This window comes from Arachis hypogaea, chromosome 13 (genome assembly GCF_003086295.3).
Source record: "Arachis hypogaea cultivar Tifrunner chromosome 13, arahy.Tifrunner.gnm2.J5K5, whole genome shotgun sequence".
NCBI classification, from domain to species: domain Eukaryota; kingdom Viridiplantae; phylum Streptophyta; class Magnoliopsida; order Fabales; family Fabaceae; genus Arachis; species Arachis hypogaea.
Window position 1 is genome coordinate 33,011,326 of NC_092048.1, and position 13,472 is coordinate 33,024,797.

The 13,472-nt window shown below is 38.4% G+C and overlaps 1 protein-coding gene across 1 annotated transcript; it reads right to left on the bottom strand.

The window, feature by feature from the left end:
- Positions 1 to 1,355: 1,355 nt before the first annotated feature.
- On the bottom strand, positions 1,356 to 4,187 carry LOC112737988 (small ribosomal subunit protein bS20c). Its single transcript, XM_025788190.3, has 3 exons — positions 3,845 to 4,187; positions 3,511 to 3,680; positions 1,356 to 1,882 (listed from the first exon to the last, which is right to left on the bottom strand). Exons 1-3 carry the CDS (start codon positions 3,993 to 3,995, stop codon positions 1,649 to 1,651), a joined length of 555 nt encoding a protein of 184 aa, XP_025643975.1. The 5' UTR covers positions 3,996 to 4,187; the 3' UTR covers positions 1,356 to 1,648.
- Positions 4,188 to 13,472: the final 9,285 nt, after the last annotated feature.

Below are 13,472 nucleotides of genomic sequence, written 5' to 3' on the forward strand. Positions count from 1 at the left end.
TTTACACGTTTTGCAAATATAAGTAGCACATCAACACCACATGGAGCAAGTTTACAACCATAACACCAAGTTATGAATCCATTGATGAATGGTAGCTACATTTCTAAAAAATTTAGCATTGTAGTTGTTTGTAACTTTAATATTTTGTTATTGTTAGTTATTTCGAGACTTTAAATTATTACTAAGTTAATGTGTTGGCTGTTAGTTTTGTTTTAATAATCCATTGAATTACTGGTGTGTAATTAACTTATTTTAAAATTAGTAGTGATTATGTTTTAATTTAATCTTTTTGGTTATTACCTGCTAAATATTTTATATGCGTATGATGCAATGTTATTGAATAGTTGAAATTTTAGAGGTTTGAAAAATGCAGGATCCAAACTTTGGTAATGTGATTTAGGGTAATATTAATTAAGAACTTATTGTTTTGTTTTTAAACAAACTTATTGAATTAAGAAAGAGATCCAAGATACATGAAATTGAGATTTAGGGACAAATTCAAGTTTAAAAATGGATATCAATTTTTTTATAACAAGTTTTTATCTTATTTATAAGTGCCATTTTGATTTGTTGATATAAAATTCATCTAGACCAGTATTATTATGACTAGAAGATAATGAGTTTTTATCATGTTTTAAATCAGATAAGAGTCTTAAAAATAGATTCAGTTAATATTTAGGTTCAGAATTGGATCAAGACAAACCTAGTTTTCATCATATCCTTCTACACCCCCAGATCGAATAAAGCCAACCATCATCCTTGACAAGAGTGACGAGAAGAATCACAGTCGTAAATCAATCAGCGCAAGCCCATACGCTAAGCAAGATTGACACCAAGGCGGAGGTTATGTCCATCAACTCGACGACTGTAATGTTACTTCCTGCCACCTTTCCATAAAAAATCAGCAACTAGCAATCCATCCTACCACCAACATAATCACCATCAACGACAACAACCATAACACCAGCACATAGTTGAAAGATGAGGCTGAACAAGATATTTTTTTATTTACTTCTGGGTTGCGATTTGTTGTCTGATCCTGAAAAAGAGAGGAAGAATGGGTTTCTAAGGATTTGAGGGCGTTCGGCTTGTGTTGTGTTGTTCAAGAGAAAAGAAAAAAGATGAAAGATGGCAGTGACTAGCAGCCGTGGCACTGTTTGTATTTGTATTTGTGTTTGTCGAGGTAGTGGCTGCAAGGGGAGGATGGTGGCGGGGTTTGTTTTTCTTGTGGGAGGGAAGCAAGATGAAGGGCAAGAGTAACGCAGGAATGTAAAATATTGATAATTTAACAAATTTTGCCAGCAAAGGTTGAAAATGTTAGAAGTAAAAATGATACAAATTAAATGTCAGGAGTATTTTGAAACATACATAACCTTTTTATATATTCTTGTTTTGGGTGCTCGCGAGAATCATCAGGTTTTGGGAGGAACTGGATTTACTGTAATCAATAAAATGTTACAGTAAAGGCTAATTATGAAGCAGCTGTTCAATACTCTACATGATGATGATAGTACATTTAAACATGGAACATCAAAACCAATACCAAGCAAATCTAAAAGCAATATTTGACCAGAGCAGAAAAATAATCTGCAGAAATTGTCACTGGCACCTCTTTTAAATCCCATGTGAATTAATCATACAATTGAATTCATACAACCACTTCAGAAGCTGCTGGAGTATACCACCCATGGTGGATCTCAACCAATTTCTTTCTTCTGGCAAGTCGAGATTTGCGATTTGCTCCGGTGTTCCTATGTAGCGTGCCTGCTCTCACTGCTTTGTCAATTACTGAGTATGCCTCTCCAATTAGTTTCTCAATAGGAACTATTTCTTCAGCTTGCGCATCGGATTTCTTCCTAAGCACTTCCAGAGCTTCTAATACCTGAAGAACGTTCATTAGAAGATTGTCCACCAATTTTGTCAACAAACAAATACCGTGAAACTAGAATTGGTTTAGCTAAGCAGAGTAACAATTGCCAAGCACATCTTTTGCAATCTAATGCACCCATGGCCATGATTCACAATGTCACATAACTTAGGTTCTATTTAGTAGTTAAAGACATAACAAAAATACAGAGATAAAAAAACATAATGTGTTGGAGCTGGAAATAAGTATACAAGACATTTTGTTTGATGACTGAAAAAAAAAAAAAATCTGTATCTCTATATTAGTGTCTTGTCCTAGCTAGTAAACACTGCCTAAGTGTGCTGCTTTGAAATTCCAAAAATAAACAACAAAACCTGATACTATATAAGGATTCTGATTGTTCTAGGTGTCTCCCTATGTTAGGAATAATCATGAACCAGATGCACTATGCTAGTACATACATCAATGCTAACATAGGTAGGGGAATTAGAGTATTGTTTCACATCATACATCTCATAACATCGTATTAATATCACTTGTCCTACTTCTCTTTTCGATTTTTATTTTTCCAAGAGTTTCATCATCTTTAACCTGGCTATGTTTCCTCCTAAGCATATCTTTAGATGTAAATACAGGATGGGAAGGGCACTGAATAATGTTTGATGCAACAATCTATAACCACTTACGGTCTGTTAGTTTCACAAAGAGACAGAATGAGATGACATTCAGTTTCACATATTAATTAGCTATGAATCTAATACATGAATATTTCACCCCAATTTTATCTCCACATTCTTTACTCCTTTCGTTGCATAAGCCCAAGTACATTGATTTTTCAATGAACCCAAAATATGAACATGATTTATAATTTTGGAAGGGGTAACAAACCAGCCCTTAATATCACATGCAAGTAGAAGATATCACACATCAACTTTCTTTGGAAACCAAACACCCTATTAATTATGAACATCCATGTAAACTAATAATTAAAAAGAAGAGAGACATCAATATGTTTGAAATCATCAACGCTAAACGAAGCTTGCACACTGCGCCCAACTACCTGAAACGTCCATCAATTTAAAGCAAAACGGAAACACGCCTCAGATGTGGAGCCTAAAATATGGATTTTGCAATAACTATCACAGACTAAGTTCACGCTGGAACTCAATTATTGGAAGCATATTCAAGGTTCAAAATTGCAGTTGTGATCGTGGGTGCAATTGTTCCGATTGCAGGCATTGCAGCTTCCGCAATATGCCTTGTGGTATATTTTTTTTTCCAACTTGAATTTGAATGCATTCCAGCCCTTGCAACCTTGATGCGGTTACAGTTAAGTTAAATTATATGATGCAACGCTAAACCACAATTGCAGCCTGATTTCGTGTCCACAATTGTAGTTGCAGGCACCAATTTGAATCCTTGAACATATTAGCATATTACACAGTTCAATGGTTTTTTCACTCAACTATGAAATCAAGATTGAAATCTTTAGTAACAAAACTAATTTTCATCAATCAATATGGTGAACGAGATATTGACTATCCATAACATGTCATACTAAAAAAGTGGTTCCAAGGTTCTAGTTCTATATGAATCTGATTGAAAACAACACAAAATAGAAGTTGAACAGTTTTGGGGGATACCTTCCTCATTCGGGTTCTTATCTCTGATTTGCGGGCTTTGTTGTAAATGCGGCGTTTCTCAGCCAAGCGTGCTCTCTTTACTGCCGAATCGGCCTTTCGTTGTGGCGCCGCCTCGCAAACAACCGCTGAACGCCGAGTTTGTTTTTGCATTATGCTCACCGATAAGCTGCCTAAGTTTGAAAAAAAGGAAAAACATAAAAGCAAAGAAAAGCAAATCAGGCACGGGAATTAGAAAAGAAGAAAAATTGAATTCTGCACATTCTGCAGAAAATAAGGAAGAGAAATGAAGGGGAAGACGGCAGAGAGAGAGAATTAAAAAGAAAGAAAAAGTTACCATGTGAGAAAGCAGAGTCAGAGAGGTTTTTGGAGAAGGCAAGAGAGGTGGAATTGGAGACGGGAAAGGAAGAGGGAGAAGAAGAGGGAGTGAGGGAAAGGCTTCTCATTTTGGAGGGAAGGGTAAGCCACGAGCATGAGAATGCTGCCATTTCTCTCTCAACTCTCAGCGCAGAGCTCTTTCTTTGGTTCGAAGGGTATATTTGCTTTATCCACTCGGTAGAAGCTAAGGGATGACGATGGATAATGCCCGTCAAATTAACCTGTTCCCCGTATTACCCTTATTCCAATTTTTAAACCCTTTTGTTTTCTGCAAAGAATATAAAGGTAGCTCTAATTCTATCAAAAAATAATTAAAAAAATAAATAAAGTGCATCTTATGGTGATGATGCACATAAGCGTCTTGATTTATTTTGACTGGTGTCATAGTTGTCAAACCGGTTCGACTACAAAATTGATAAGAAAAAAGAGAATGTATGGGGAGTAGATGAATTAACATCAAATGATAATTAAGTTGATTAATTTTTAATAATTTTTAATTTAAAATTTAAAATAAATAAAAATTTGTAACAGTTACATACACTGCAAAAATGACCTTCTTCTCTCCCATGTGATGTGACTTTTTTTTCGCCCAATTTCTTCCTATCTCATTGGTATCGCGCCACCACCGACAACAGCCGCCGTTACCTATAACTCCGTCGTCGCGCATAACAATTAAACTCATTCAGAATATAGACGTTACTCCTATTCTCATCATATGCTCTCAATTTTTGGTGTCCCTCTTGCTGCCACAGCCTCACTTGCGCCGTTGCAATCCTTGGCCGACTGTGTCGCCGATGCCGCCACAGACTCTAGTCGATGCCGCCACAGGTTCATGCATATGCTTTCAAAAGTTCAACGACGTCGCTGTTTGAATTAATCGTGTGAGTAACGCACGTGTGCTTGAAGGCAATATCAAATCAAACATTCAATTGCTTACTTTTAATTCTCACTTATGTCTTTTCATCTGTTCAAGCTTTTTTTATTTTTTATTTTTTCCAGTTTTATGGTTACATCAAATCATAAGACTCATGTGTCAAATTATACATTTTTTCTTTTTTTTAAATAAAAATTAAATTGTTGGAAGATCATAGTTGCTTTTTCTATTTATTCATCTCTTTCTTCTTCTATTTTAATGGTCAATTTAAGATGGTCATTTTAGTAGGTATGCAGATGGTTATTTTAATTTTTATGTAGATGATTATTTTGATTGGATTGGATTTAGTTATATATAATTAAAACATGTTGGATGTTTAATTCATTAGGTATGCGGATGATTATTTTTATCCTTAGGTGGATAGTTATTTTTACTAAGGGTGAGTGGCATGTGGCAAGTCAAGCAGCGACGGTGAAGTGGGATGATTATTGATGAAGGTGGGGTGGCCGCTAGTTGAAAAAGAAGAGAGTATTAGAGTGAAATGCCTTGATAAATTAGGATTTCGGATTGTTATTTTTTTGAAATAACTAACCGAATTTTTTAAATATGTAAAATTTAAAATTGGGAGATTTGAAATTTGAAATTTGATGTGAAATAACTGAATGAGAGTTTTTGAATTTAGGTAATCTGTGGAATGATTTTTATTACTTATTCTTATTGGGCTAAATAATCAGCCTATTATACACATTGTCAAGATTCCTCATTGTCTTCCTAGCGGAATTTAAGAAAAAAATGAGGAACAAAAGATGCCGCAGAAATAAAAAGGCAAAGATAAATGATAAATGATAAATGATAAACGATAGACCTGTTGTATAATAAATAAATAAAATAAATAAATAAATAGAAAATAGAAAAATATAAATAAAAATATTTTAATATTAATATTTTCTAATATTATTATTATAATATAACTAAAATAGCTTGCCAATGAATTATAACTCAAATGGCATAGTCTCTTCATACCCATTTAAGAAGTTACAAATTCGAGTCTCCTTATTTTTAGTAAAAAAAAATATATATAACTAAAATAACACGTATATTTTTTTATATATAATTTATTCATGAGTTAAACATCAGAGTGGTCCCTGAACTTGCATTCAACACTCAAAGTGGTCCTTAACCTTGCACTGGCCTCAATATTATCCCCGAATTTAACACAAGTGTTTCACGGTCGTCCCTGAAGCATTTTTCGGGGAATATTCCTTAACGGCGCGCTGACGTGTATGGAGAGGGGCCACGTTGGATAGGTAACGGTTATTTGATGTGGCAGTTATCTTTATTTAACTCAATTTAGTCCCTAAAATCATTTATAACCCTAATCCCCAATTTATCACGAGAAACCAGATTGTTTCTTCTTCTCTGCTCTCCTTCGTCTTCCCCGGCACCGTTGAGCTTGAGTTGAGTGGAGTGGGTCATGATGGGTGGAGGCAGCAACCATGTTAGTAGCTCCAGTAACTGACATTCAGAGAGAAGCTGTTGGAGGAGAACCACCAGAAGTAGTCAGGAACGAGTTCCGGATAGGTGTGGGTGTGGTAGCCGACCCGTCCTGAAGTGGTCAGGAACAGAGGCGAATCCAGGGAGACCATTTTATGGTTGTCCTAACTATAATGTAAGTGATTTTTGTTAATGAATATACCTAGCGTCGTTGCTTATTAAATTTGTAACATTTCTTCTCCATGGGCATGAAATGTGGTTGCAGAGTGTTGGTAAGAGGTGGTGTAGTCTCTTTATGTGAGCTGACAAATTGGCTGATGAAGAAGAAGAAAGTGACAGTGGTAATTATAGCTTTGAAATGGAAGAGTGGAGAATGAAATTTACTTGGAAACTTGGAAAGTTGGAGTGTGAAGTTAAGGCTCTAAAACTAGCATTTTGTCTGTTGTTGGTTGTTGTTACAGTAATTGTAATTGTTGTTTGTGTAGTATGGAAGCAGTGATTTCCAGTTGAATATTGTGTAAAACAAAAGTTGTAATTGTTGTACCTTATGATGAAGAAATGAATAGATTTGTGTAATTCTATTTTAAGTAGCTAAGGAAGTGTAATAAAATTTGAAACATTCAACAATAACATTCCCACATGATTAATTATTTTCCAAAGTTGTCTGTGTCAAACTAGACACGATCAAAAGACAACATAGAGTATTTAACTACCATAATCCAAAACACATACACGATCAAAAGACAACATAGAGTATTTAACTACCATGGAAATCAGAAACCATAAAGTTCAATGTTTAAAAGCAAAATATCTTAACAGAAAAATAGCAAAGTGTTCATTTGTTGAATTTTCTTGGTGGTTTGAACCCCGGAGTTGGAACAAAACGCATGGCGTTACGCAACCTTGAAGCTGTAGCTGCTGATGCACCAACCATTGGATCGATAGAAGCACTTGTCGGAGGTGGAGTATTTGAAATTGGAACAGTGGCTGGTGGAGGAGCATTTGAAACAGTTGGAGGAGGAGCACGGGTTGCTGCTGGAGGAATCGAAGCTGTTGCAGGTGGTGGAGGTTGTCTTCTTTTTTGAGGGAGCTTTGGTGGCCTTGCCTGGGGCTGATTTATCTGATGGGATGCTTCATTTTCATTTTCTGACACCATTGGTTGACTCATGCCAACCTCAATCTCAGTAGCATTGCCCTCATCTGGGACTTCAGGTGCAGCAGGGAGAGGTTGTTGCTGATTTCCTGTATTAGCTTCACTAGCAGCAGCAGCTGCAGCAGCTGCCACAGCTGCAGCCTCGTCGTCAGTCTTCTTCTTAGCACAATTTCTCTTGTCGTGACCCTTGCCACCATAATGACGGCATGAACCCTCTTTATATATCCTCTTCATCTTGGTGATCTTCTACTTCTTGTCTCCAACCGGGCCTTCATCAACTCCCTTTCTTCTTTTCTTCTTGGGTGCCCCTGGCATCTTCTTAAATTTGGGTGCTTATGGTCTATTGTGAAGAGACTTCTCCCATAGTTTCTGGCCAGGAATAGGATTGATATGGAATGCATAGGTGTCATTATATGCATCCATTATCAACCATCTATGACATAAGTCTTCGAGCTGCTTGCCTGCCCTAGCCATTGCAGCACAAGCATGGACACAGAGCATCCCTGTTTCAAATCAATTATATGCATCCAAGTTACTAAGTAATCAACTCCAATTCCAGTATGCAATCGACAATAAATTAAGAAAAACAATTACAATATCAGAATAATTATTGGAAGGGTAATGACAATTAAAGTAATACCACTTAGTTGCCAAAGTCTACAGGTGCATATTGCCTTTCCCAAATCCACTACCATGTTTGTCGGCCACCCATGTACCTCGAATTGTTCATAGTCCGCATCTCCGGACCACATTGGCAGCCAATTCTTTGAAGCATTCCTGATCTTTTCCAAGCGGCTACGTTGAACAGGGGGTAGTAACCCAACATGGTTCTTGAATTTCATTTTGTTTCGGGCTATTGTCCTCATGATATACATTCTAACTTCCTCGAGTAGTGTGATAATTGGTTTAGCCCTTGCTTCCTTGATTCTTGCATTGAATACTTCGCAAGCATTGTTACATATGTTGTCACATTTTGATTGGGTAGGGAAGAAGGCCCGACTCCATGCATCTCTTCGCTATTTGGCAAGGTACTCCCAGGCTTCCTTCTTAGCTCTCTGAATTTTCATCATCCCCTCAACGAATCTCTCTTGAGTGGTAGATCTTGCACACTCCCACAGTAATCCTCTGAGTTCATTGTCTTTCCACTGCTTATTAAAGTTTCTCCACAAGTGCCAAACACAAAATCTGTGGTGGACACCAGGGAAGACCTCCTGGACAGCTGTGATTAGTCCCTGCAGGAAACCACAGAAATTATTAACTTATAATATCGGGACCCAACCTGGTCCCTTAACTTACATAAGTGACATAAACTTAGTCCCTACACATACATAAGTGACAGTAAACTAGTCCCGACTAGATAGTCAGTTCTACTCCTGTCCCATTATATTAATACAGGCATATTGAAACAGAATCATGAAAGCAAAACATGACAGCAACAATGTCTGAAACAAACCAGTGGTATTGGAATCAGAATCATGAAAGCAATAACTAGTAAATAACAAATTCGTCGTTACCGTTTGCATGTCTGAAATGAAACAGCATCCATTTTGGGTGTAGCTCCCTAGATCATCATGCAGCAGCTCAAGGAACCACCTCCAATTATCTGTGTTCTCCACTGGTGCAATGGCATATGTAATTACGTAAATATGATTATTGGCGTCTTGTCCAATGGCTGCCAATATTTGTCCACCAAATCTGGTTTTCAGGAATGCTCCGTCAAGCCCAATTAGAGGTTTGCATCCTGCCTTAAACCCCTTCATGCATCCATCGAGACAAATGTACATTTTGTCAAAAGTGGGCTCTTCTGAGTGGTTTGGATGAGGAATTGTGGTGATGCGCACAGTAGAACCAGGGTTGCACTTCAGGAGAGTCTCACCATAATCTCTCACCATCCCATATTGTGCAGCAGCATCACCATACACAATGTGCCTTGCATCTCCGAGTGCTCTTGTCAGGGAAGATTTGTTCAACTCCAAGTCATATTTATTTTTAAAGTATGTTAAAGCTTCAGAGTGCTTCAGATTCAGAAATTTCCTAAGCTTCTTGACCAACTTGCTAGCTAACCACCCTCTGTTAGCTAATCTATTTTTTATCTCCCTTGGGCAGGCATGATCATCATTGAAGATTTTAACTTGCCAGCAAACACTCTCACTATCCATAGAGGCGTAGATAACCCATGGACAGTCCTCAACCTTACATAAAGCCCTGCATCGTACTTTATCATTTTTCTTGAATCTAACTCTCCTACCTTCCTGGATGCAATACTCCCTCACAGCCTCCTTAAAATCCATCTTCGTGTTGAATTTCATCCCAACCTCTAATCGGATTTCCCCGAACCTTGTTCCTTCTCTAAAAACAGGAAATGCGTCGTCATCCTGAACTTCAGCAAATTCATCCTCTGAGTTGGGGGGTGTCCTCATTTCTTTGGAATGCCAAGAATCTGCCCCATCTAACTCATCATGATATTCATCATGAGCATCATAACCCCCAATATCAGGACTATGGTCTCCACCATCCAGAAAAGAACTCATCATCTTCACCGGAATCATCCTCAGGTACTAATCCATCATTAGGTTCTAGTATTTCCTTCTACAAATTACTCTCCTTAACTTTTTTAGGGTGCTTCCTGTTTACCTCTTTCCTTTTACCTTGCAGTATTGTATTGGTGACCTCTTCATCACTCGAACTTTCCTCAGCTCCGGGCTTGTAAGCACTATCCTCCGCACTTTCATAACTGTCCGAACAGTCTGATTCTGATAACACAACCGTATCAGCTAGCTTTCCCTTACCCTTAGTTGTTTGCCTCACCACATGACCTTTGGCTAGACCCCTGGTTATATATCTCCTATTCAGTGTTATTCTTTCTTCGCCTTTCTTTCCAATTTTTTTCAAAGCAGCTTGTTTCTTCTCTGTCCCATTCTTTGAGGGCACTTTCGGTTGGAAAATCTTACCCTGTTTTGGCTTAGGCACCAGTGTTGGAGTGCTTTTGGGAATTGGCGTTGATTTCGTGGTTGCAGCTGGTTCTTGAGTATGACCCCTTGTTTTGGTTGGGTGGGGCAAGGGGGGTATCAGCCATAGAAATTGGGGTCAGAATGGTGGATTTGAGGGTTGGGGTTGATTTGGTGGTTGCAGCTGGTACTTCAGTATGGTCCATGGGTGGGGCAGGGGTAGTTTTCGTAGAGGTTGCCTCCTGGGTGGGTTTGGTAGTACTCGAATGGTTGATACATGGGGTTGGAACTGGGTATGGAGGAATGGCCTTGGAGCTTGGTCCTGTTCTCAGCAAAACTGGATGCGTAGGGACTTCAACCACCACCTCCTCCTTGTCCTTTCTGAATGGTGGTTCTTCCAAGTACGTTGGAATAGATACCCCATGTTCATAGTACACATGCACCTCTCCATGGTTGCTTTCAGCAAGGAAGCACATCTCCAGCAGCTCAGCATCAGAATTAAGTTCCCTTAGGCCAGTCTCTAAGGGTCTCTTTGGAACCAGCCACCAAAAGTGTTCCACCTTATCATACCCAAGTTCTTTGTAGTAATTTCTGATGAAAAAGACATCTAGCCTATCAGGGTCAACCTTCGGAATCTCTGAAATATGGTCCCTGGTGTATGACACAATGGTGCACGAAATTGTGATCATCAACAATGGCGCCAAAGACTTGGAGCTCTCAAACGTGAATCACACTTTGTCACAATTCCGCACAACTAGCCAGCAAGGGCACTGGGTCGTCCAAGTAATACCTTACGTGAGTAAGGGTCGATCCCACGGAGACTGTCGACTTGAAGCAAGCTATGGTCATCTTGTAAATCTCAGTCAGGCGGATTCAAATGGTTATGGAGGATTGATAATTAAAAGATAAATAAAACATAAAGTAAAGATAGAGATACTTATGTAATTCACTGGTAGGAATTTCAGATAAGCGTATGAAGATGCTTTGTTTCTCTTGAACCTCTGCTTTCCTATTGCCTCCTTCCAATTATTCATACTCCTTTCCATGGCAAGCTTTATGTTGGGCATCACCGTTGTCAATGGCTACTTCCCGTCCTCTCAGTGAAAATGTTCTACGCACGCTGTCACCGCACGACTAATCATCTGTCGGTTCTCGATCATGTTGGAATAGGATCCATTGATCCTTTTGCGTCTGTCACACGCCCAACAATCGCGAGTTTGAAACTCGTCACAGTCATCCCTTCCCAGATCCTACTCGGAATACCACAGACAAGGTTTAGACTTTCCGGATCTCAAGAATGACCGCCAATAATTCTAGCCTATACCACGAAGGTTCCAATCTTAGATTAGAAACCCAAGAGATACACATTCAAGCTTGTTTACATGTAGAACGGAAGTGGTTGTCAGGCACGCGTTCATAGGTGAGAATGGTGATGAGTGTCACATAATCATCACATTCATCATGTTCTTAGGTGCGAATGAATATCTTAGAGAAGTAGACGTGAATTGAATAGAAAAAAGTAGTACTTTGCATTAATTCATGAAGAACAGCAGAGCTCCACACCTTAATCTATGGTGTGTAGAAACTCCACCGTTGAAAATACATAAGAACAAGGTCTAGGCATGGCCATGAGGCCAGCCCCCAAACGTGAAAAGGTTTATCAAAGTATATCAAGTGTGTAAAATACAATAGCAAAAGGTCCTATTTATAGAAGACTAGTAGCCTAGGGTTACAGAAATAAGTAATTAATGCAGAAATCTTCTTCCGCGCCCACTTGGTGTGTGCTTGGGCTGAGCATTGAAGCTTCCATGTGTAGAGACTTTTCTTGGAGTTAAATGCCAGCTTTTGTGCCAGATTGGGCGTTTAACTCCAGCTTTTATGCCAGTTCTGGCGTTTTGACGCCAGAATTCTTAAGCTGACTTGGAACGCCGGTTTGGGCCATCAAATCTTGGGCAAAGTATGGACTATTATATATTGCTGGAAAGCCCAGGATATCTACTTTCCAACGCAATTAAGAGCGCGCCAATTGGGCTTCTGTAGCTCCAGAAAATCCACTTCGAGTGCAGGGAGGTCAGAATCCAACAGCATCTGCAGTCCTTTTTCAGCCTCTAAATCAGATTTTTGCTCAGGTCCCTCAATTCCAGCCAGAAAATACCTGAAATCACAAAAAAAACACACAAACTCATAGTAAAGTCCAGAAATGTGATTTTTAAATAAAAACTAATAAAAACATAATAAAAACTAACTAAAACATACTAAAAACAATGACAAAAAGCGTATAAATTATCCGCTCATCACAACACCAAACTTAAATTGTTGCTTGTCCCCAAGCAACTGAAAATCATATAGGATAAAAAGAATAGAATGTACAATGAATTCCAAAAATATCTATGAAGATCAGTATTAATTAGATGAGCGGGGCTTTTAGCTTTTTGCTTCTGAACAGTTTTGGCATCTCACTTTATCCCTTGAAGTTCAGAATGATTGGCATCTATAGGAACTCAGAATCCAGATAGTGTTATTGATTCTCCTAGTTAAGTATGTTGATTCTTGAACACAGCTACTTTATGAGTCTTGGCCGTGACCCTAAGTATTTTGTTTTCTAGTATTACCACCGGATACATAAATGCCATAGACACATGACTGGGTGAACCTTTTCAGATTGTGACTCAGCTTTGCTAAAGTCCCCAGTGAGAAGTGTCCAGGGCTCTTAAGCACACTCTTTTTGCTTTGGACCACGACTTTAATCGCTCAGTCTCAAGTTTTCACTTGACACCTTCACGCCACAAGCACATGGTTAGGGACAGCTTGGTTTAGCCGCTTAGGCCAGGATTTTATTCCTGTGAGCCCTCCTATCCACTGATGCTTAAAGCCTTGGATCCTTTTTATTTTACCCTTGCCTTTTGGTTTAAAGGGTTATTGGCTTTTTCCGCTTGCTTTTTTTTTTTCTTTCTTTCTCTCTTTTTTTTCGCACATATATATTTTTTCTACAAGCTTTTCACTGCTTTTTCTTGCTTCAAGAATCAATTTTATGATTTTTTAGATTATCAAATAACATTTCTCCTTTTTCCATCATTCTTTCAAGAGCCAACAATTTTAACATTCATGAACAATCAAA

Excerpts from the sequence above, each read along its gene's own strand:
- LOC112737988 (XM_025788190.3), bottom strand. The coding sequence starts at position 3,995 with ATGGCAGCATTCTCATGCTCGTGGCTTACCCTTCCCTCCAAAATGAGA. Across the intron at positions 3,681-3,844 it reads TGACTCTGCTTTCTCACATG|GCAGCTTATCGGTGAGCATA; the intron begins GTAACTTTTTCT and ends TTTCAAACTTAG. Across the intron at positions 1,883-3,510 it reads TAAGAACCCGAATGAGGAAG|GTATTAGAAGCTCTGGAAGT; the intron begins GTATCCCCCAAA and ends AACGTTCTTCAG.